This window comes from Narcine bancroftii, chromosome 2 (genome assembly GCF_036971445.1).
Source record: "Narcine bancroftii isolate sNarBan1 chromosome 2, sNarBan1.hap1, whole genome shotgun sequence".
Taxonomy (NCBI): Eukaryota; Metazoa; Chordata; class Chondrichthyes; order Torpediniformes; family Narcinidae; genus Narcine; species Narcine bancroftii.
Window position 1 is genome coordinate 65,343,468 of NC_091470.1, and position 21,562 is coordinate 65,365,029.

The window sequence follows — 21,562 nt, forward strand, 5'->3', positions numbered from 1 at the left end:
ACTCACCTTAAGCTGGGTTTCCAATTGCACATCCACTGCAGCAAGGCACCCACCAGCATCTGTGTCTGTTATGACATTTTCCACTGTAGTAGGGCTTGCTCCGCCCTTAAATTAATCCATCTAAGGAATGCAGGTTTGGCAACATAATCTCACATGATTGGGCAACCCCCTCATTTCTCCTTCAGCTATTAACTCATTCACCCTTGTCCTTATCATTTTGGGACCTAATCATTCTTATGCACTTCTGCCCACGTCAGCATCCTCCGCCCTCCATTCATTTTAGACCTACTAAAACTAAACTAAGGCTCCTGGACCTATCAACAATTCACGACCATCTGCACAATCACCAATACATTGAGCCAACAATCGTCAGTATTCAAGTGCCCTTGATAAAAACCCTTTGATGATTCTCTCCTTAAATTTAAACTTTCTGACCAATCTTTGGGCAACTAACACTCTCGCTCTCCTTGCTATTTCTTGCCCTCGGTGCACAACTTTCTTCTTTAGCTCTTTGAGGTATTTTGGATTGCTTTCTTTCTTTAAGCATACTACATCATACCAAGTTGCTGGGCTCAGAATACATTTATTTGTATACTTATTTTTAATTTTTATCATCTGAGTCTATTTTCAATTGTGCCCCAAGGTACTGAGCCATTCATGATGCTTTAATGACATTATGGCATGAGCACAAGTGTAAAGAGAAAAACAAAAAAAAGGCAATAGGACAAGTAAACAAAATTTAGGAAATCAATTGCAAAAACTGCCCAGAACAAGCGTTATATTTTCACTTACATGGCTCTTGGCTGTTGTGCTGTTTCTTGTGCTGGACTAGGATTTTCTTCCTCAAGGGGGAGCTCTGCATCTCCCCATGGATTTGAAGGCACTGAACCTGTCCTGACAATAGGCTGTGTTATTGGTGAAGGTGTGGACACTCTTGAAAGAGTTGCAGTTGGTGTTATAACAGGAGTAACAATGGGGCTCAATTCCTCTGCAGGTTCCAATCCCACGTCATCCATGACTGTTTTAAAATAAAAGGGTCTTATTTACAGGCATGAAATATTTGAAGAATTCAAACAGATATCTTTTTTTTTATAAGCAATAGCCATATTTTTGTATTCAGTGGTGATATCTGAACTACGTTACCATCAATTCTTTTTACATCCCTAAAGTGAATCCTTGCAGAATGAAGCAGGGTCCAGTCTGAGCAACGAACCTCCGAACAATGCCTTAGCATAAAAATGGAGAAGCAACAAATTGGTTATGGGGTGGTAGCAGGGGGTTGCTAGTGGTAGCAACAGAGCAGGTCCTTCCAGTTAGATTGTCAGAAGAAACCACAAGATAGCTGAGTAAACTAAGCATTGCCAAAAGTATAAGCTGGGCCCTCTGACATCGCTGGCTGTCAAAATTATTGATCTATGTCAGACTTCAAAAAGATTCCAAAACTATTAAAGTTTTTCTATAATTAAATATGCAAAAAAATTCTTAAACAGCTAATCATCGAAAAATACTCACACTTGACGTCATCTCTCAAACCCATTCTCCTCCATTGACATCAATCGACCTATCTTCCATCTCTCCTGCAGATGTTGCTCAAACAGATTTCTCAGGCTGAGTGTTGGGGAAGTGCCACAAGTTCACACTTCACCACTGGACTCTTCCTCACTACTGGAGTCCAGCAATAACAGCTGCAGGAAGCTTACGTGGATTGGACAGATATTTGTGCAAGAATCTGCTATGCAACATGGACCTTTGGCTCCACCACATCTGTACAGTCCATCATCATATAAACCCCAAAGGCCTGCATATCCTTCTATACCTTATTCATTCAAGTACCTGTCCAGATGCCTTTTAAATGTTGTTCCTACCTCCATCTGCCAGATGTGGCAGATGATGCCTACTCTTGAGTGAAAAAGGATCCTCTTTAAATTCCCTCCATCTCATTTTAAACCTCCAATTTTTACTGACTATAATATAATACAATCAAATAGATAATCCCCTTTCCTATTCCTAAATTCTATCCATATGATTTGTTGAATGATTTCTCCCCCATCCCCAGGATATTCTCTATAAATATGCTGTGATGTTCTCCCTGTTCAATAGTACAATTCCCCTTCTCTCTTACCTCTACCTTTGTATTGGAAGTATTGGTACCCTGATATATTGAGCTACCAGTCCTGCTCGTCCCTCAACCATGTTTCCATAATAATTCTAATATCACAAACTGCATGTGCCAATCCATGCTCTGAGTTAATCTGCCTTACCTGTGAGGCTTCTAGACCTGATTTCTTTAACCTTTTATTTGCAGCATCTTTCTTACCTGATACATTGCTACTTTGGATCCAAATCTCATGCAAGATGAGTTTAAACCCTTCCAAATTGCACTAGCAAACCTTCCCACAGAGATTTTGGTACCATTCCAGATCAGCTGCAGCCTGTCTCTTTTGTACAGGTCACCTCTGCTCCAGAAGAGATCCCCATGGTCCAAGTAGCTTAAGTCTTCTCCCTACACCAGCTCTTCAGTCACACATTAATTTGCCTTACTTTCATAGGTGTATGGCACAGCAGTAATCCTGATATTATCACCCTTGACATCCTGCTCTTTGACCTCTACCCAACTCCCTTTCTTTTTCAATCTTTTTTATTGGATTTCATAATAAATACAGTACAATGAAGAAAAGGGAATGAAACTGAAAATATAATATCACATATGTATATAAATCAAGATAAAACTTCAAACGATATAAACTCAGTGCCCCTTCCACTGCACTGGATGGACGAAAAAGACATCAAATATGAAAACACCTAACCTACTCTATTAGAAAAAAAGAAAATGAACCAAAAAAAAAAGAAACATCTGAGCAGCTTATCCTGAGGGTTACATATATTTTGTAGCTTTTAATTCATACCATGAATCAAAAAAAACAAAGGTACGACTATATCTCATCTGGAAGAGTGAGTACATCGAATCACATTAAAAACGTTTACAACAAATGAAAATAAGATATAAAAGGTCACCATATTTAGCTCCCTATATTCACTTTGCAGGACCTTATCTCTCTTCCTACCTGTCATTCATATTATTATGGATCGGGACCTTAGGGTGTTCACTTTACCCTTTCAGAATCTCCTGTGCTGACACCGAGACATCATTAGCCCTGGCACCAGGAAAGCAACATGCATCTTAGAGTTTTGCTTCTGGTTATAGCATCCCTCTCATTACTGTTCGCTTGTACCATACATCAGTGTAAGCTGTGATGCAAATGGTCTGGCTGCTGGTGATGCTTTCCTGAGAGGCCATCCTGTCCCCTCATCTCCAAGCAGTATCTAAAATGGTATACTGTTAGAGAAGGGAGGAGCCATGGGGTATCATGCACTGTATCCCTGCCTGCCTCTCCTGGTGGTCATCTATCTACCTGGCTGAATGTGATGTGATTACCTCCTTGAAACTCTTTGCTATAACACTTTCTGCCTCCTGTATCATTTCAGTGAGTCCAACTGCTGCTCCAACCAATCCACGTGGTCTCAGAGGAGCTGCAGTTGGACATACTTCCTGCAAATATAATTGTTCTCACTGGTCTTTCACATTTCACAGAAGGAGAACATCATTTTACTGACTGCCATTATTAGCCAGACCAAGTGGTTCTACACTGAAGATTGCAAAACAAAACCCATTTGCTGTTGTCAAAACAAATTCCATTGATCTGCCCAGTAATTTCACCTACATCCTTTTCAAATGTGTTTTCTCAGAATGACGATGAAGCCTGCTACTCCTTCATTAGCTTGAAGGATTTTAAACATCTCTCTCAGGGAGCTGAAGCTGATTTCCAGATTGTCAGCAATCTGTTTAAGTCACAGATTAAGGAACGAAAAATCTTTGTACTCAGGTTATTTATTTACTTCCTCAACCATTCAATAGAGGGATTATGTTTGTCATTGCTTCAATTTCTCTGTGTCCTTCTCAGTCGAAGAAATACACATAATTTTTCCCCTCGTTTCCCTTTACCACCTTCAATCAACAGCGTTTCTTTGACAGGTTAGCTGAACTCATACGTTTTCAAGAGAAGCATGAAGGAAATCTATTGGTGCAATCTGCTCCAGTCTATTTGAGGGAATAGCTAGTTACCATAGTAACACACACTTTTACGAGCAGTCTCCGTAATACCTAAAGTAAATGCATAAATTACTTGAAAAAAGTAGAAAACCTGTCTTCAATTAAAACAGTTCTGTTGCACAAAGATACATCAAATGTAACAGAACCGAACTAAGTCATTCAGCTAAAGTCAGCCAGCTATTTTGTCAAGAAAAGCCACACTAATTCCTATGCCCTGTCCCTCTGCCATACATTTTAGTCTTCCTCTTTATTGAAATCCCTTTAAAATTATTTTTTGGAAATCTGACTCACCTTTGATTTCTACTTGAAAGTTCTACATACCACCACCTTCTGTAAGCAACTGTTTTCTAATTTTTACTCTAATTTATTGATGCTTAACCTTCTTAGCATTGTATGATCATGTGAAAAACAGTTATTGACAGAACATTTCTTTACTAAATCACCTCTTTTAAATCCTAACATTTTGAAGTCTTTTCAATAACATCTAAATCAAGTTATAGTCTAGGCTCTTTTGTCATTTATGTGTTGGTTATCTCCATCAATTCAATCATATTCAATAAATCCACAACAGGCTCTCACATGGATAATTCAGAAAGATGACGGAAGCAGAGTAATTGGTATGTTTCCAGGAAGCAGAGGAAATTAAACTCTTTAAGATTAGTTGCCAGAAATTGTCCTTGTTAAATAACTTGATGGAAACAAGGTAGGTTGGATTCTTGATCAAAAGTGGAGATTGAATCTAATGGTAAATTTGTGTGATGGAATTTGTGTTGTTCAGATCAGAATAAATATTGAGAAATAATCAGATTATGAATCAAAGCTCGCCTTTTAGGTGAGTGCAATGTCAGTTAAACTCAATCTGTTTCAACAAACTAATGACTCATGTTCTCAACATCAATAAATATGATGCAAATCTGGCAGGAGAAAAAGAGAAATACAGTTCATTCAAATTATTTGTAATGTTTCCTTGGAGGTTCCACTGCTTCCCTCAGGGAGGTGCATTGGGTTAATAGTAGGATCCCAATTGAATTAGAGGAGTTGCATGATCTTTCCTTTAAAATAAATAATCTTCCTATCAGCACTATTTTTAAAAAAACTTTCCTGGTCACATGGGAATTATGTTTACATAATGATGAGGAATGGAAGTCTGTTAGTCTACAGGACAGAAACCCAACTCAAATCTGGCTAATCTGATCATGGCATGAGCCTTAGTAGTTATAATATTTCTCATGCTCAATTTAGCCATCATTATTAAAACAACAATCTCAAATATGGTATTTATATACTTGATACATTGACTGGTCCAACCTGAACTCGACACACTTAATTAGATCCTGTCAAGCTGAGGTCAAGTAGACATAAATGGACAATTTTTAAAGAAGATGTAACAAAACAATAAATTATTAAGTAAAAATTATCACAATAATTGTTCAAGCATATCCTCTATAAATGTGCTGGATTTTTTTCTGATATCGCAATAAACTCACAATAACAACACCAAAGGGATTCTTGATTATCTTCCACCCAGCACACTGCATGGGGAAGGCTCTACTCACTCAGTGGTGACTTCAATAAAGGCTCCAAATCTGGTTCAGTTCCGGATTCATTCTCAACAGAATCTTGGGGTGTGATGTTTGGTGTTTTAATATGCGTAGCATCTCTAGCTAGAGGTGATGGAGTCTGCCTTGGGGTTGGATCTGGTGTTGGAATCCGCATTATCTGTAAGAATGGTGAAGATCAAATGAATCAAGCTATGGACTGAAACTTGGTGAGTGAGGACTTTAACTTCTATGAATGTTTGAATTTGAAACAGTTCAAAGGTTAGATGAGCGGAGAGTAAAAGTGCTGATCAAAGGTGCTCTAACATATCCATCACTGCACTGAACCTGAGCATGGCAGGTTGTTTGCGAGAGAAGGGTTAGCAACATATTTACAAATCATTTTGAGTAATTTTTAAAATTTTTAATTTTTTAAATTTAGACATACAGCATGATAACAGGACCTTGCGGCCCACAAGACCGTGCTGCTCAAATATCCCAATGAACCTACAACCCATATACGTTTTGAAAGGTGGGTGGAAACCGGTCCATCCCGAGGAAATGCACGCAAGAATGCACAAATTCCTCACAGACAGCCCCGGATTTGACCCCAGGTCGCTAGCACTGTAATAGAATTGTGCAAGTGCCACCCACCATTTGTCAGAGAGCTTTTCAATTTTCCACAGTTTTTCAAACTTCCTAGAACTTACCAATATAACCATGCACACACACAAGTAGCATTGGAGATACAGGAAAATCAACAATAAAACCAGTAAATGGGGATTGTTCAGAAAACATTGGGCTGATATCCCACTCACTGTGGCCAACAGTTCAAAAGGGAATTGCTGGGATTCAGGTATTAACTCATAAGTAAGTTCAGGGTTGTGTGGATCACCCAAAAGATTGGGATTTGTCGCAGCTATAATTTACCCGATATACACACAAGCAAAGGAATACACTCATTTGTTCATCAGTACAAAATGGAGTAGATCATCTTTATTCTTCTCAGCCACAACACTGAAATCTTCATCCCACAGAACATTACCCAGTCAAACCCTCCCCCCCCCCGACCTTTTCATTGGCTCTCCGCCACACGGGCAATCTCGACTCTCTCAATCTCCTCCTCCTGTGTCTGAGATCCATCATTGTGTATGCAGCTGTCTGAACTGACTTGCACATGCACAATACTACTCCCGCGTATTATCCTGAATACGTCATCAACAGTGACCAGCACTGCTCCTGATGTAGTTAAGTAGGTGACGGTGACAGACCCCTGCCCCAGCTTCCGAACCATGCAAAGATTGGAACTGTCCCACAATGCAATGGTCTGGAGGGCTGACAGCTCGGCCTGACCTTGAATGCTACTGCAAGGTGGACAGTGTATGCTCTGACTGTCAGGGGTGCAACTGTTCCTTCGACGATGGCAGCAACACAGCACATGGACCGTCAATATACGCCGACTTCAATCTGTCAATGGAGACTGTGTCAGCTTTTCCATTTCTGCCAATCACAAAAGTCTTCGGATGGTGTTGTATGACCTCAAAAGATCAGTTGTAAATGGGGTGAATTGGTCTGTGAGTAGCGTCACAATGTTGTAAATTATCCAGCACATACACTGCAGGTGACACATGTTGCATAGATGTTGGTCTGCACAACTACATGCTTCCCCAAAGATGGTCAGCATAACTCGATGGAACATAGAGCACCGTCCCTGGACCTGAACTTTCAAACTTGCTGAACAGAGTCAGCATGATACCATATGCCATTTCTGCCACTGAACATCCAAGATTTGCTTTTACAGCTATGCGCTCACAAAGGAGAACCATGGGCAAACACTTATCCACATAGATGCACATAGATGCATTGCCACCCGCTCTCAATGCTGCTTTCATTAGTGGTGGAAATGCTCAATGAGGCCATTGGCCTGCAGGTGATAAGCCATAATCTAAACGCGGGTAGTGCCCAAAAGATCAGTGAGAGCTCGGAACAATGCCAACTCGAACTGAGACCCGGAACATCGACAGACAGAACCCAGCAATCTACGAAAGCCCGAGCAATAGTCCCTGCAGAGATGTCAGTATCAGGAATGGCCTCCTGCCACTTGGTAGCGCAGTCCTTACATGTAAGCAGATAAGTGTATCCCCTGGATGGCTGAAGCAGAACCACCAAATCCAGGTGTCAGAGCTTGTAGATTTACTGACTAGAGATACATTTGGGATATATCTTACTGTTTAAGTGCTGGACCCTTAATGGGATCCAATGGTAGAGGCATGTTTTTCTGCCTGAACTGCTAGGCATCAGATTTGAGACCCTGATCACTTTAACTGGGAAGCTAAATAATTTTTTCTTTAAATTATTTTCTGTTAGTTTTAATCTATAAGGGTTTTAACATCCTTTTAATTAACTGCTTCTTTTATTTTTTTTATTTTATTGTTTACAACATTCAATAATTTTTTACATATCCGAATAACTGTTAACAAAAGACTCATAGATTTTGACACAAAGCAAAACTCTGCCCCAGCATTGCCTCCTCAAGGCATTTCTGGGTCATATCCTTAGTCCTGCTGCAGATATGGTTTACTCGCTGATGTTGCACTTGCTTCCTTGCCTGATTTCTGATTGAGCAGGATCAGCCTTTGACACACAGATCGGATCAGTGCGGACGAACAGGATAGCGAGCCCTAACTGAGATTAAATAACTGCACATTCATGGCTTAAACAACAATCATGGGTAAAATTTATCCTTTGAACAACTGAATAAATAGTTTATGGTCCTAACAAAACTGCTTCACTGACTATTTAAAATCTTTAACAAAGAAATTAAAGCTTATATATTATATAGGTATACATATAATATGCATATGTGTGTGTGTGTGTATAAATAAAGGAAAATAAATAATCTTTGATCTTCAAAAAAGAAACACATAAATTTATATTGGGTTATGTCAAAATTGTGGCTCTGAATGTTGAACATTCAAACACACGACTCTTTGTTACAATGAAAGTTACATTTTTGCAGTGTTATATTCTGAAGCATGCACTTTAAGACCTTCAATCTTTTATCATTCACAACGAAAATACCAATCTGATAAATGAAAGGGCTAAGATATTTCAGGTTCGTTAAAGCTCATCTTTTGCATCCACATGATAATTAATCTAAGGAAGGAAGTGTGCCTGAATTAGTTAGAAATGATCAGATTTTGCTTGTGTTGATTAGGAAAAGCATTTGCCTGCAGCATACTTAGCTTTATTGCAAAAAGCTTACACAAGTCAAGTTCTTTCTTCTCGGACACCTCAAATTTAAATTCATAGAAAAAATTAGCCAAGATTGCCAGCGACAAGTATTTTTAAATAATCTCTTTAACTTTTTTTTAATATTCTTTCTTTTTTCTTTTTTTATGGCTCTCCTTAGGAGAGTTGGCTGAAGTGGGGGGGTGGTTTCTTTTCTTTTTTTCTCTTTTTTTTATATATATAAAAAATGTTCATGTTCATGTTTAATTGCTGTATATGTCATATATTATTTGTGTTTTGAACAAATAAATAAAGTTTTTTAAAAAAAATCTCTTTCATTGTTGTATAAACAAATTGTTACAATCTTAATTAATAAATTCTAACCCCTTCCAAATAATTTTTAGCATTCTACTCTCGAAAACAATATAAATATTTTGAGGTAATTAGATTTTATATTTTCCTGTGTTGGTCTATAATCTGATCCAATAATTTGCATCTTAGAATGAGAAAATAATATTCCACTTATGCCATGTATTTTATCCCAGCTGACTTGTCAAGGATGTGGCAAATGAAGGTGAATTGGCTTCATCAAGCCAGAGTGCAAAATCATCACCAGACACACCTACTCTATTAAAAAAACATCTATTGGAGGAATCGAACAAATCAAGCAGCATTAGTGGGGGAGAAGAAATGTCAGCATTATGGGGTGAAACCCTTCCGGCTGAAACATTAACCTGCTGAGTTCTTACAGCAAATTGTTTGTTGTTCCAGATTCCAGCATCTGTAGTCTCCTGAGTGTCCCCACATACTGAAAGCAAGTTAGGTGAAGGAATCATAATTAAACATATTAATAGCTTTTCTTTTTCAGTTATGTAGTCCACAGAATGAGACTTTTAAATACACTGTTGTTTTGCCCATACAAGTCACCTGCAAGAGATGCATATAATAAAGATGGATGCACCAAATCTCAGAAGCTGATATTGGGAAGATGCAAAAGGTTAGCGTAGTGGTTAGTCCAACACTGTTATAGTGCCAGCAACTGGGACCTCTTTATTTCGAATCAAAATGTTTGTAGGATTTTGTATGTTCTCCCCGTGTGTGTGGATTTCCTCCGGGCGCTCTGGTTATAGGTTAATTGGGTGGCATGGGCTCATGGGCCGAAAGGGTCTGTTACCATGCTGCTTGTATAGATTTAAATTTAGAGATGCGCTATGCGTTGATATCAAAACACAGTCCCAAGCTTCAAAATGCAGCACAACCTAATGATTATAAATATATACTCTTGACTGAGGACTTCAATTAAATTCACTAACATATACCATTGATGCGAATATATGTAGAAGAGCTTAAAAAAAAGTGCCCTAAAGAACACCAGTGCTTTGTTCTATTAATAGGTTAAGTTAAATTCCAGGACCAGCCTAAATATCCATGTCATTTTTACAGCACATAGAGCGTGTGGCAAGATTGGAATGACAGCAAATACCAAGTATGGAAATAGTTGTTGTGACTACAATACAAAAATAAAGAGGTCACTGTTTAAAAATAAATGATCATTCATTTAAGACAGTGATAAGGTTTTTTTTTTCACAGGATCTTGAATCTTTGGGCCTTTGAAATGTAGTAGAAGTAAAGTCTTTAAACACTTTTAATGCAGATATATAATTTTTTTAAGAAGCAAGGCACTGAAAGATTACCAGAGGCAGGTGGAAATATAGGGTTGAAGTTTCAATCGAATCAGCCATGATCTTATTGAATGGCAGAATAGGCTCGAGGAACCAATTAACCTTAATACTTCCTAAATAGTATCCAGGTAGCCCTCAACTTCCGACCTATATTGGACCATGCGTGCAGTCACCATTCTGAAGGAGCGCTAGCAACATGGCAAGCCATATGAAAAACATATCCCTTGCTTGCACAATGTACAAGTCTCAGGTGAAGCAGTAAGTGCCAATGAAGGAGCCATCAAAAAGGTTAATTGAAACTCTGGATGAGTTATCAACCAGAGTAAATTTTCAATGTGGACAAGTACCAGTTCAAGTGCAGTGATGGAATTAAGTTCAGAAGAAGAGACTTCTGATAATGTTCAAATGTTGACAATCTTTATTAAAACCACTGTGCAGGTACATATTTTGTAATAGAAGTACTGTATATATGTTGAGATTCTATTATTTACTAGTTCATATGTTGAGTATCTTTATTAAAGGTACTAAACTGTTCATATGTTGAGATTCTTCATTAAAGGTTCATTTGTTGAAAATCATTTTAAAAAATTGCTTTAACACCTCATTAAACCATGCATGGTGGGGGAATCTGACTTGTATCCAATCGAGTTACGACCTGTACACAAAAAAGTGTTTCTTTCTAAGATCATGATAGCAAGACTTAAAAACGTAGGATGGAATTTTTATTCATAAGAATTTTTATCCGGAGAAATTTATCCAATTAGAATGTTTCTTTGAAGAACTTTTGGCAAAGTAACCTGAATAACTTCAAGCTTGGTTCTAGTGAAATAAGTATTAATAAACTCTCATTTGTGCATTTTTCTTGAAGTAGAACAAGATTAAGTAGCCCTGCATTGTTTTATTATGCTCGTCAGCAGAAATCATGTCTACTTTGTTATATCAAACTTGCCAGATAGTTTATTTTGAAAAACCCGCACAATTTTAGACATGGTTTTGTACTAAGCATGTAAGCACTGATGTTGAAGCTTAGTTCAGTCAATAAAATTCACACAATGAGTAAAATTCACATTAGCATCATTTACTGCACTCCAAACTAAGATATTCAATGATGAGCAGACATTATTATTTAGCTCCCCAATTACACACTACACCATAGAAATTTGATTAGGATTGGTACTTAATATCAAATATCATTCCCATGCATATTATTAAGGTAAAAGTGATCAGATGCTAAATGTTTCATGTAACATGAGAACCTCTTACCGGTGAGGGTGTTTTTTGCTGAGGAAGTTCTTGTATTGGTGTTTTTCCTTCACTCTGGCGTTGCCCCAGCATTATGGCAATTATATCACCAAGGGCTTCATCTACAAACTGTCGAACCATTTGAGAGTCAACAGGAACACCTGCATCTACAAACAGCTGCAAGCCTCCTCCACCAGCAGCTTCGACTATTGTGGAAGCAAATAATAACATTCGACATCTTAGCTCCGGAAATCGCCCTTTCAACAGAATAAATATACACGACGCTACCAAAAAAATTATATTTTCTCTTTTTTGTAAATGAAATTCATGCACAAAAAGTCGCATCTTTAATGGCCATCAAAGGCAGACAGAATTACGCAGTTATCTCTCGGCTCTGATTCAGAGTGGTAATAAAAATTACTGATCTTGCATGTGAAAAAACGCACAAGTGCTGGAGAAACTCAGCAGGGCCCTTATGTAGCAAAAAGGTAAAGCTTCTCTACATTGGAGAGACCGGTCGCAGATTAGGAGATCGCTTCGCCCAGCACTTCCACTCCATCCGCAACAAAAGCGACCTCCCCATAGCCAACCGTTTCAATTCTGAGTCACACTCTCAAACTCACATGTCCGTCTATGGCCTTTCACATGACCCCACCCTGACCACTCACAGACTGGAGGAACAACACCTCATTTTTCATCTGAGCACCCTCCAACCCCAGGGCATGAACATTGAGTTCACTGCATCCATTAATCAGCTTGCCTTTAACTAGTCATTCCAGTTTCTACTTCATTTCTCTCTCCACCTAGCCTAGACTCTTCCCCACCTCCCCCACCTATCATCTCCCATCCTCACCACCAGCACCCCCCGACCTTGTTCAGACATCTCTCATGTTCCCCCACACCTTGTTGAAGGGCTCAAGCCCGAAATGTTGGTGGTGTATTTTTACCTTTGCTACATAAAGGCACTGTTTGACCTGCTGAGTTTCTCCAGCATTTGAGTGTGTTCTTCACTTAACCAGTGTCAACAGAATCCTGTGTTTTACTTCTAATCTTACATGTGATCATTTCTTTTTCATCAAGGTGCCTGCTTTGGTAATGATGTAAATTTGAAGATTTGGAGAAGAAAAACAAAATATGGCTCTCTGAAAGCAACAGAAACTTCTTGATAATATGTCACTTTTATCAAAAAAGGATTTTTTCCAGAAATTTTGTTCCAAAAAACTGCCAGCAAGTCCCAAATTAAGATGAAACCATTTAGATTAATTGATGACACACAAAAATAAGTGTTGTGGACAGGATGTGCATAAACACATGATTGACTGTGATGTAGGGAGGGTGGATTTATGACTTCCACGTGGTGCTTTTCCCCAAGCTTTAGCCATGCTCTCACCACTGGTTACTAAATGGAAAGCAGACAACGATAAAAAAAGGGACAACTATAATGTCAGAAGCCAATCCTATTACGCCAAAGAAAGTTTTTAGAGATCCCACGCTAAAGTCTGTCACTAAGGCAGGAAAAACCAATCATCATAAGGAAAGATAAAGAAAAACATGGAGGAAAAAAAGGCATGGGGAATAAAAGATTTAATTTACAAAATCCCAATTGAGAGCACCAGAGTAAAATATAGTGAGAGGAAGGAATTTTTAATAACTTAAACAAAATTACATGAGTTACATTAAGTATTGTTAGGTCAGAATTGGTGCAGTACTTTAAATTGATGGTAAGATGAAACGTACCAATATCCGAGCTTGACGACATACTCTCCTCACTTTCAGACTGTATGTCGTATGAGACTGGCTGTAAAGGACACATCTTACTTATGAGCCGGGTCATGAGCTCTTGTTCAACCCTGATGGAATCAGAATTTCAACATTTTATTACATTAAAAGAAAATAAGCATGCTGAATGCACCAGCATTCTTCATTGCAAGCAGCATGAGCCTTTGGCAGTGTCCGCTGGCCTTCAATGCTACTACCTTGGGGATTGTGGGCAGGTGCACAGATGGAACACAGCCAGGAAAGAGGTCAGACATTAACACAGCTGAGAATGGGACCAGATGTGCCAACAAGAGTGTCCTGAGACCACATATGCAGATAGAGCATGGTCAGGATTAGGGCCAAGTAGGCAGCATGGATCTTTTGGCTGGAAAGTGATTGGGTCTGTGGCCAAGATTACGATACAGGGGATGGGAAAGTAGGCAGGTGTGCATTCAGAATCCAAGAGCTGGAGGGTATTCACATCATGTTGCATTGTCACCATGTCTATTGACAGGTATGCATATGGCCAGGAATGTGGTCATGTACACAGACATAGTGTGGTCAAGACTGGGATAAGGTAGAACTGACGGTGCATCGAGAGGCTCATAGCAAGCCGTGCAGCAGGTAACCAGGGAACAGAGCACGACTGGGATTTTGAAATGTAAACAGCAACATGGGCAGAGAGTATGCAACCAGGAACAGAGGACCAGAGCACATCTAGGATCAAACCATGATTTATGACTGGGAATGAGGGCTGAGGTTCATCAGTCAGTGGGAAAGTTGGAGGGGATCTGTGGGAGTGTGGGATGAGGTCAAAGAAAGGTGGGAAGCAGACTCCAAGTGACTCAGGAATGAGGAGGAGAGTAGGTGTGAGGAGATAAAGGTGACAGCTATGGGACTGGGGAAGGAAAACATGCATGTGCAAGTGAGTGAGTGAGAGCCAGTGAATATGTGGTGGCATAAGATACACCAATAAAGTGTAGGAGCCATGCCTTCATATGGGTCATAATGAGGCAGTTACATTGAAAACGTTTTCTTCAATTAAGATCACCAGTGTATACAATTCACAAATTTCAATATCTTAAACATGTTACCTACCTCTCAATCAACCTATCAACTATGGGTTCCTTGCGTTCTATTCCTCCTACGATGTCAACAACTGGCTGAGGGGCAGTAACAGAGGGAGGAAATGATGGATCATTGTAAAATGCAGAGATGGGCTCAGCAAAGCCTTCCAACTCTATCCCTGGTTCAGGAGATCCTTGATACTCATCATCATTCTCAGGGTCCTAAATACACAATAACAAGTCATGCTTAAATAGAAATTGTCAGATAAAGATGGTTAAAAATACTCAGCAGTCAGGTAACATCTATGGTTAAAGAAACAGAGATAACAGTTCGGGTCAATGACCCTTCAACAAAATAATGAGAAAATGAATGTGTTTTAAGTGACAGAGAAGTGAAGAACAAAAAGGGAAGAAATGGTTGAGGCCAATATTGCTCAGATAATACAATTCCTATCTCTGCCAACTGTGAGATGGAAATCAATGTTTGTAAATTTTATTAACTCCATCTGGTCTATGGAGGAAGATGAATGAGGGCAGTTGAAAATAGAAAAGGACAACAACGTTGACACAAACAGGAAAGTCCGGCTGAAATTTATGAATTCACTATTGTTTTGAGATAGGAGAAGTAGTTCTGTTCCTCAAACTTGGTTTGCGCTTTGGCCATATGTCTTAGGAGAGGCCAGAGGGGAGAAGTGAATTGAAAGCAAGACACCTTTGCAGACTGAAGAGTTGTGCTTTGCCAAATGGTCTAGAAAGTTCACTTCTCAGTTTTGTCTTGGAAATGATCAATTAATGACATTTTCCCAAACTTTGATATCAATACTCAAATCTGGAAAAAAAATTCAGTCCCCATTCTAAATTTTTGACATAGATTGAACTTGATTAAATATAGTATTTTTTTTCACTGCACCATTTCCCATACACTATTTACACTTTTTTTTAACCAATCATTTTATATAAATTTCATTGCTCTAATTTTTCTAGTTTCCTCAGAGAATTTCTGACAATGTTACCTTCCATTGTTAATTCCTCTGATATCCTTTACTTGTCAACCACAGGTTTCCCTCTACTGTAATTTACAAGGCTCTCAACCATTTCCTGCAATTGTGCTCTCTGTTTTCTTCCCACCTCTCTGAACCATGGTAAGAATCCCTTTGTTACATCATAGCGCAAGCATCTGAAAACTCCTGTTTTCACCATCTCAGCCACATCTTTCTCTCTTTTCATTTTCAATGTTTACTTCAAGACCCCAGGCTCACTCAAATTACCTAAGACTCCCTGGTCCTTCCTTTGGCAAATTCTTAACTATTAGTAATAAAACCACTACTTCTTATTTTTTGGATGCCTAACAATGTTGGCATATGATAGTCACTATTCCACTGAGGTCTTCTTTACTTGGAGATCGTCTGCAAAACTCTCCTTTCCATCCACAAATATGAATCTCACTAATATCATTTCAATTCTATGTTCTTGGTATTCTACACAGCACTAATGAAGATGTATAAGCTCCACAAATTGTACCATATTTCTTTTAATTTGATAATTAACATAAAGGCATTGCAGCCAGCGTAGCAGTTAGCATAACTGCATTACAACACCAGCAACCTGGGTTTGAATCTGCTGCTCTTCGTAAGGAGTTTGCATATTATCTCCTTGTCTGCATGGGTGGACCGGTTTCCTCATACCCTCCAAAAACATATAGGATTTGTTGGTCAATTGGTGTAATTGGATGGCACAGGCTCATCGCCCGGAAGGGCCTGTTTCTGTGCTCTATGTCTAAAACAAACTGAACAATTTTAACTTAATTACAGAGAAGCTTAAGTTGAATGCTTAAGTGGAATGAGAAATTATTTTCTTCAATTTTATTTCTTCACCAGATGCATTTAATAATTCTTGAAAAGGTGGTGGGGCCTTGTTGAATTGCTGCAGTCCTTTTTATTAAGAAACTCCCACCATGTTATTAGGTGGACGGTACACCAACAATGCCACACATAGATGTATTTCCAAGTCAAGACAGTACACAGATAAACACTGAGATTACTGTTATATTCCAATACTAGGTGATAATTACGATTTTTTTTAAAGTTGGAAAAAAACTAAAGATTTTTGTAACATCCTACAACCTATGTTAAAAAAAATAGAAAAACATAAAAGTTGCAGCCCTAGAATCTTGAGCAGGAATAGAATTGCTGGAGGAACACTAAAGTCAGAGTATCCATGGAGAGAAATAGTCATCCAACATGGTTATCCAGACTAAGATGAAAAGGTGAAATTATATAGAGAGAGAGAAAGAAGCTGGGGGAGGGGCCCAGTCATGATAGGGTCCAGGACAGAAGGTGTGAGAGTTGGATAGGCAGGTAGAGGGAGAGGGATTGGGGGGTGGGGAGTAGAAAGTGGTAAAAAAAATGATAACGACAGTCAATAAAGAAAAGACGGAAGCAATGGAACCAGATTGGGGGTGGGGGTTACCTAAAATTAGAAAAATCGATATTCATGCCAGGAGATTTAATGCTGTCCAGGAGGAACATGATATATAACGTGGATTCCTTTTGTAAACGACATGCATCTAATGGGATCCTAGTGGAATGATTCAAGAGCATTAAAGCATTGCAGTTTTGGTATGATGCAGATCCCATACCTTGCCTTCTTTGTGTCTCATAAAGATCAGAAATAAATATAAATTGATTGTATACTTATATATCCAAATATTAGGATGCCAGAGAAGTAGAAATATTGCAGAAAAATCAAATCAACCTGTAATAACTTCATGACATCCATTCAAAATTTAGCTCTCCAGTTCTTGATTGGGCTCTGACTACATAAGCTTTCTTCACTGACTGGTCCAAATCTGGTAACAGTTTGTTTGCTCTGGGGACAATTACGTCTTTCACAACTTTTCATAAGTCAGGCTGTGTAAAAGTCTAATGATTTTGCTCAATCATTTGTGCTCTTATGTGGAACAAGATTCTATAGATTTGTAAATCTGGTATCCAAGGAGATGAATAGCAAAATAAAGTAACCCATGTTGCCAAACATCTTAAGCTTCAATAAGAACAGTTTCTAAAATTAGCAAAAAGTTAGCTAGTGTAAATGATTATGCAAAACAAAATAAGATTTAAATATAATTTAAATGTATTGTCTTCTTCAAATGTTACAAAAGAATATTTCAAATCATGTGGTCATGGCAGATGTACACCAAAGCATCATGTGAGAGGAAGAAAAAGCACAAATTAGAGTTTTCTGTGTGCTTAAACCTGGTACATGCTTTGCTGAACAAGTCACTGCTTAATAAAGGTCACTTTATGGAGCACCCTGATCACAGTGTGGATTCAATTGCAGTTTGTTACTGTGCGTCTGAAATGTTATGGTTGGGAGGAGAGAAGGGGAAAGAACTGAACAAAAAGCTTTGCATTTGGCAACAGAGCTGAACAACTCAAAAGAAAATGTTAAACCAAAGCAAGGATTTTAAGGTGGTGGTTGAGATATGACATGGTTGAATATTTTGCAAAGCTGAGGTCAAGCTGCATTCAAACACCGATTTAACCTTGCGATCACATCGAGTACTAGCTGCCGAAACAGCATGTGTCACATGACCTCAGCTTAGTCCAAATCAGTGGTGCCAAACAATTTTGTTCAGAAACAGCTTCAGTCCATGAATAAAGCTGAGCTGTTCACATTTAAAGTTTCCTCAAGTTAAACTTCTACTTCTTACATTTACGTGTAACAGAGACTTCTGCATCAAGTCTTTGCCAATACAACGTTTCACTCAAAAACACTGAACGGTTCAGATCAACTTTCCTGGCAATGGTTGCGGATTTTCTTGAGGTCTGCACAATTTTTATACTGTGGCCTCTTGCCAAGACAGATTTCCAGACAAACATTTTTGTGCCAAGCACGCTGCATTTGAAGTTACAAAGCAAAATGAAAGGGCAATCTGTTGTATTTGGTGCTGGAAACCTAAGTGGTTTTAGCTGGCCCAACTTCAGTGCAGCATCTTGTTTTTTCTGGTCAGATGTGTGTCGTACTTTTTTTGGAATCAGCATAATACTTTATTGGCCTGGCAATGGAAAAAAGGCATTGTGCCAGAGACATGAGCTACAGATTAATAAATGTTTTAGAGGAAAATGTAATCCACAGCGCAGCCTTATTAAAGTTTATGAAGTAAGTTGCAGAGCAATGGAAAATAAAATTTACACATGCTGCTCAAACATATCAAGATACTTCTGATTTTGTTTCAGGATAGGGAATATTTGGTTTAATGTCTGAAACCCATCAGGGTCATTTTATTGAGAACTAGAAATTGGAATTGAGAAAAATGCATCAATTCTGTGGCAGAAAATGATCACAAAAATACTGTAAATACCAGGCTTACAACAATAAACTTGAACATAACTTGTGTTCATTCATTCACATCTGTTCCATTCACTTGAAGAGAGAGGAAGTGACATGCTGAATCAATTAAAATATGTAACCCATTGGCAGCAATAATAATAGTTTTCACCATATGTGCAATTTAAACAAAACCTGGTCCAATTATGACATTACTGCTCTGACAATTCAACAAATTAAAATAAAATTTTTTTTGAGGGTTGCAAAGTGTTGGTTCACACTGTGATTTCAGAGATTCAACCCAATAACAGCACTGGAAATGAGATACTGGTTCCCAAACATTAGCTCTGTGCAATTAATTTGATTTTTAAAATTAGATGACAACAGTTGCCTTTCTTACAACAGTGACATTAATATACTCATTTGCAGAAACAACTTCGAAACATTGAGGTTGTGAAAGGCACAATATCAATGCAAGCCTCTCTGCGCATGCTGGATGCTGAGAAGAGAATTGAAATACCAAACCAAACCAGACAAGACTGAAAACAGATCAGCTACTTGCACTTGGTGTGAGGAATAATATGAGAAGTGGTCATTGAGAGATGCCGGTTACTTCCAAGTTGACAGGGATCTTTGTGAGCCTCCAAAAGCATTCAAATCAGGATCTTGATATCTATTTTAGAGCTGCAGTCAAACTTCATCAACAGCTGGTTAGAACACGACATTTATGTTCCACAGATTTTCCAAGTTGAAGCAATCTAACCAAAGGTCCTTAAAGGGATCACTGGAGATTTCCTAAATTTTTTTTCTTTCTGTGCTCTTGTTCCTATTATTATTGCTCATGGCCCTGTAAAAATACTGCAGAGCACTGCTAGCTCATGTTCATGTTCCACTCCTGTTGGCCTTCCCTTGGTTGTCTGGCTATCCAAATTTCCTATGAGTTTCATCGTGACGCCCGAATAGCACAGCTAGTGTTCTGTTTCTCTGTCTAAGATTTACCAATTATTTTTGCATCATTCCTTCAGTATTTCTCCTATTCTGCATGGATACACAGACTACATTTATCTGTCTGTCTCTTTCTCTCTTATATGTATCCTCTTTTTGCTGTCACACAGATCCTTTATTCACCTCTCATGCTATTTATATATATCTGACCATCTGAATTTCTTTCATTTCTGTTTAACCTTTTCCTTCATTCTATGTTGTTTCTGTAAATTCAGTTCTTTTAATCTACTATTTAAGTTTATTCTCGCTGTTTATTTTCTTAGCAATGCTTCCGTAGCCATGGCTGCAGAAGTGGAAAGATATCAGTGAGAGTTCGACAAAATAGGGAAGTTAGCCAGGACTTAGTGTAAGCACGGAAGGACAAATTCAGGTCAGGAAAGCATCAAGTCTGAAGGACTAAGACTTTAATATATAGCTGTATTTGGATGGAACCTTTAAGCAATATATATATTTTTTAAAAACTGTTAAATCACTCTGAAAGTTTTCTGATGATAATTGTTAAAAAAAAACTAATAGCTTGAAGCAAAACCTTTTAATTAAAGAAAAGTAACTCAAAAATTAATGGGATGTTTAAGTCGAATTCTTATACACATAAGCAATAAACAGTAGTGATTGTTTTGTATATTCATTTGGAATTAACTTTTGTGACATGTTTGGAAATTGTCCTAATATGAATTAAGACAGGTTTAGTCATAGCAGGAGTACTGTGTTCAATTCTGGGGACCACATTTTGGGAAAGGTCTAAACAATTTTTAAAGAGTGCATTTAAGATTTACCAAAATGATTCCAGGAGTGACGAACTTAAGTTATAATCACGCATTAGAATAATTTGGTCATTCGGCTTGGAACAGAGGAGATTGCAAGAACATCTGAAGGTAATGGAGAGAGTAGACAGGGAGAAGTTGATCCCATTGGCAATGGTTCAAGAAAAAAAGAGGACAAAGAATGAAAGTGATGACTAAAAGAACAAAAAAAAATGAAACATTTCTTAAAAAACATCAGGGACTTAGTATATAGATTCAATAGTAGCATATGAAACAAAACTAGATGAGTAGGTATATGAATGGAGGGGGGAAAACAGCAGCGCTATGGGGTTCAGGCAGGGCAAATGAGATGGTAGGATTGATCTTATGGAGAGTCGATGCTGATTCAACTGGGCCAACTGGCCTCTTTCTGCTGTGCTGGAACCATTTTTTGCCTTGAACTTTACAGTGCTCCATATTTGCCCACAACAATGACATAAACCTTTGCAGTGATATGAGACTTAACCCACAGCATGAAAAACATGTGACTTGTTTATAAAAGAGTCACTGTTATTGAATAACATAAGTTAAACTGGAGCAGTTAACTATATTTTTGTCTTTTATGCTATTGAATTTTTGAGGTTTTCAGCAATAACACGAATCAATACTGTACAGGATGCCGACATCACTTCATCAAAAATAATCAATAAAGCAGACAATAAAAATATAATTGAAGAAAATGATATAGCAAAATAATGCAGAATATTGCATGCTTTAGATGTATGATTTGCAAACATGCTCAGTGATCCTGAATATATCTGTATATTCCATGATCTCGTAACTACCAAAGATTTCT

At 38.2% G+C, this 21,562-nt stretch overlaps 1 protein-coding gene across 4 annotated transcripts in view; it reads right to left on the reverse strand.

Moving 5' to 3' along the window:
* Nucleotides 1–21,562, reverse strand: part of kiaa0586 (KIAA0586 ortholog) — a 427,045-nt gene that overhangs the window by 73,566 nt on the left and 331,917 nt on the right. For all 4 annotated transcript variants that reach the window (XM_069916886.1, XM_069916884.1, XM_069916883.1 and 1 more), the window contains 5 exons: nt 14,661–14,851; nt 13,542–13,654; nt 11,826–12,010; nt 5,668–5,830; nt 793–1,018 (listed from right to left, as the gene is read on the reverse strand). In XM_069916886.1, the coding sequence (XP_069772987.1) occupies nt 793–1,018; nt 5,668–5,830; nt 11,826–12,010; nt 13,542–13,654; nt 14,661–14,851 (878 nt within the window). The remainder of the gene's footprint in view (nt 1–792; nt 1,019–5,667; nt 5,831–11,825; nt 12,011–13,541; nt 13,655–14,660; nt 14,852–21,562) is intronic.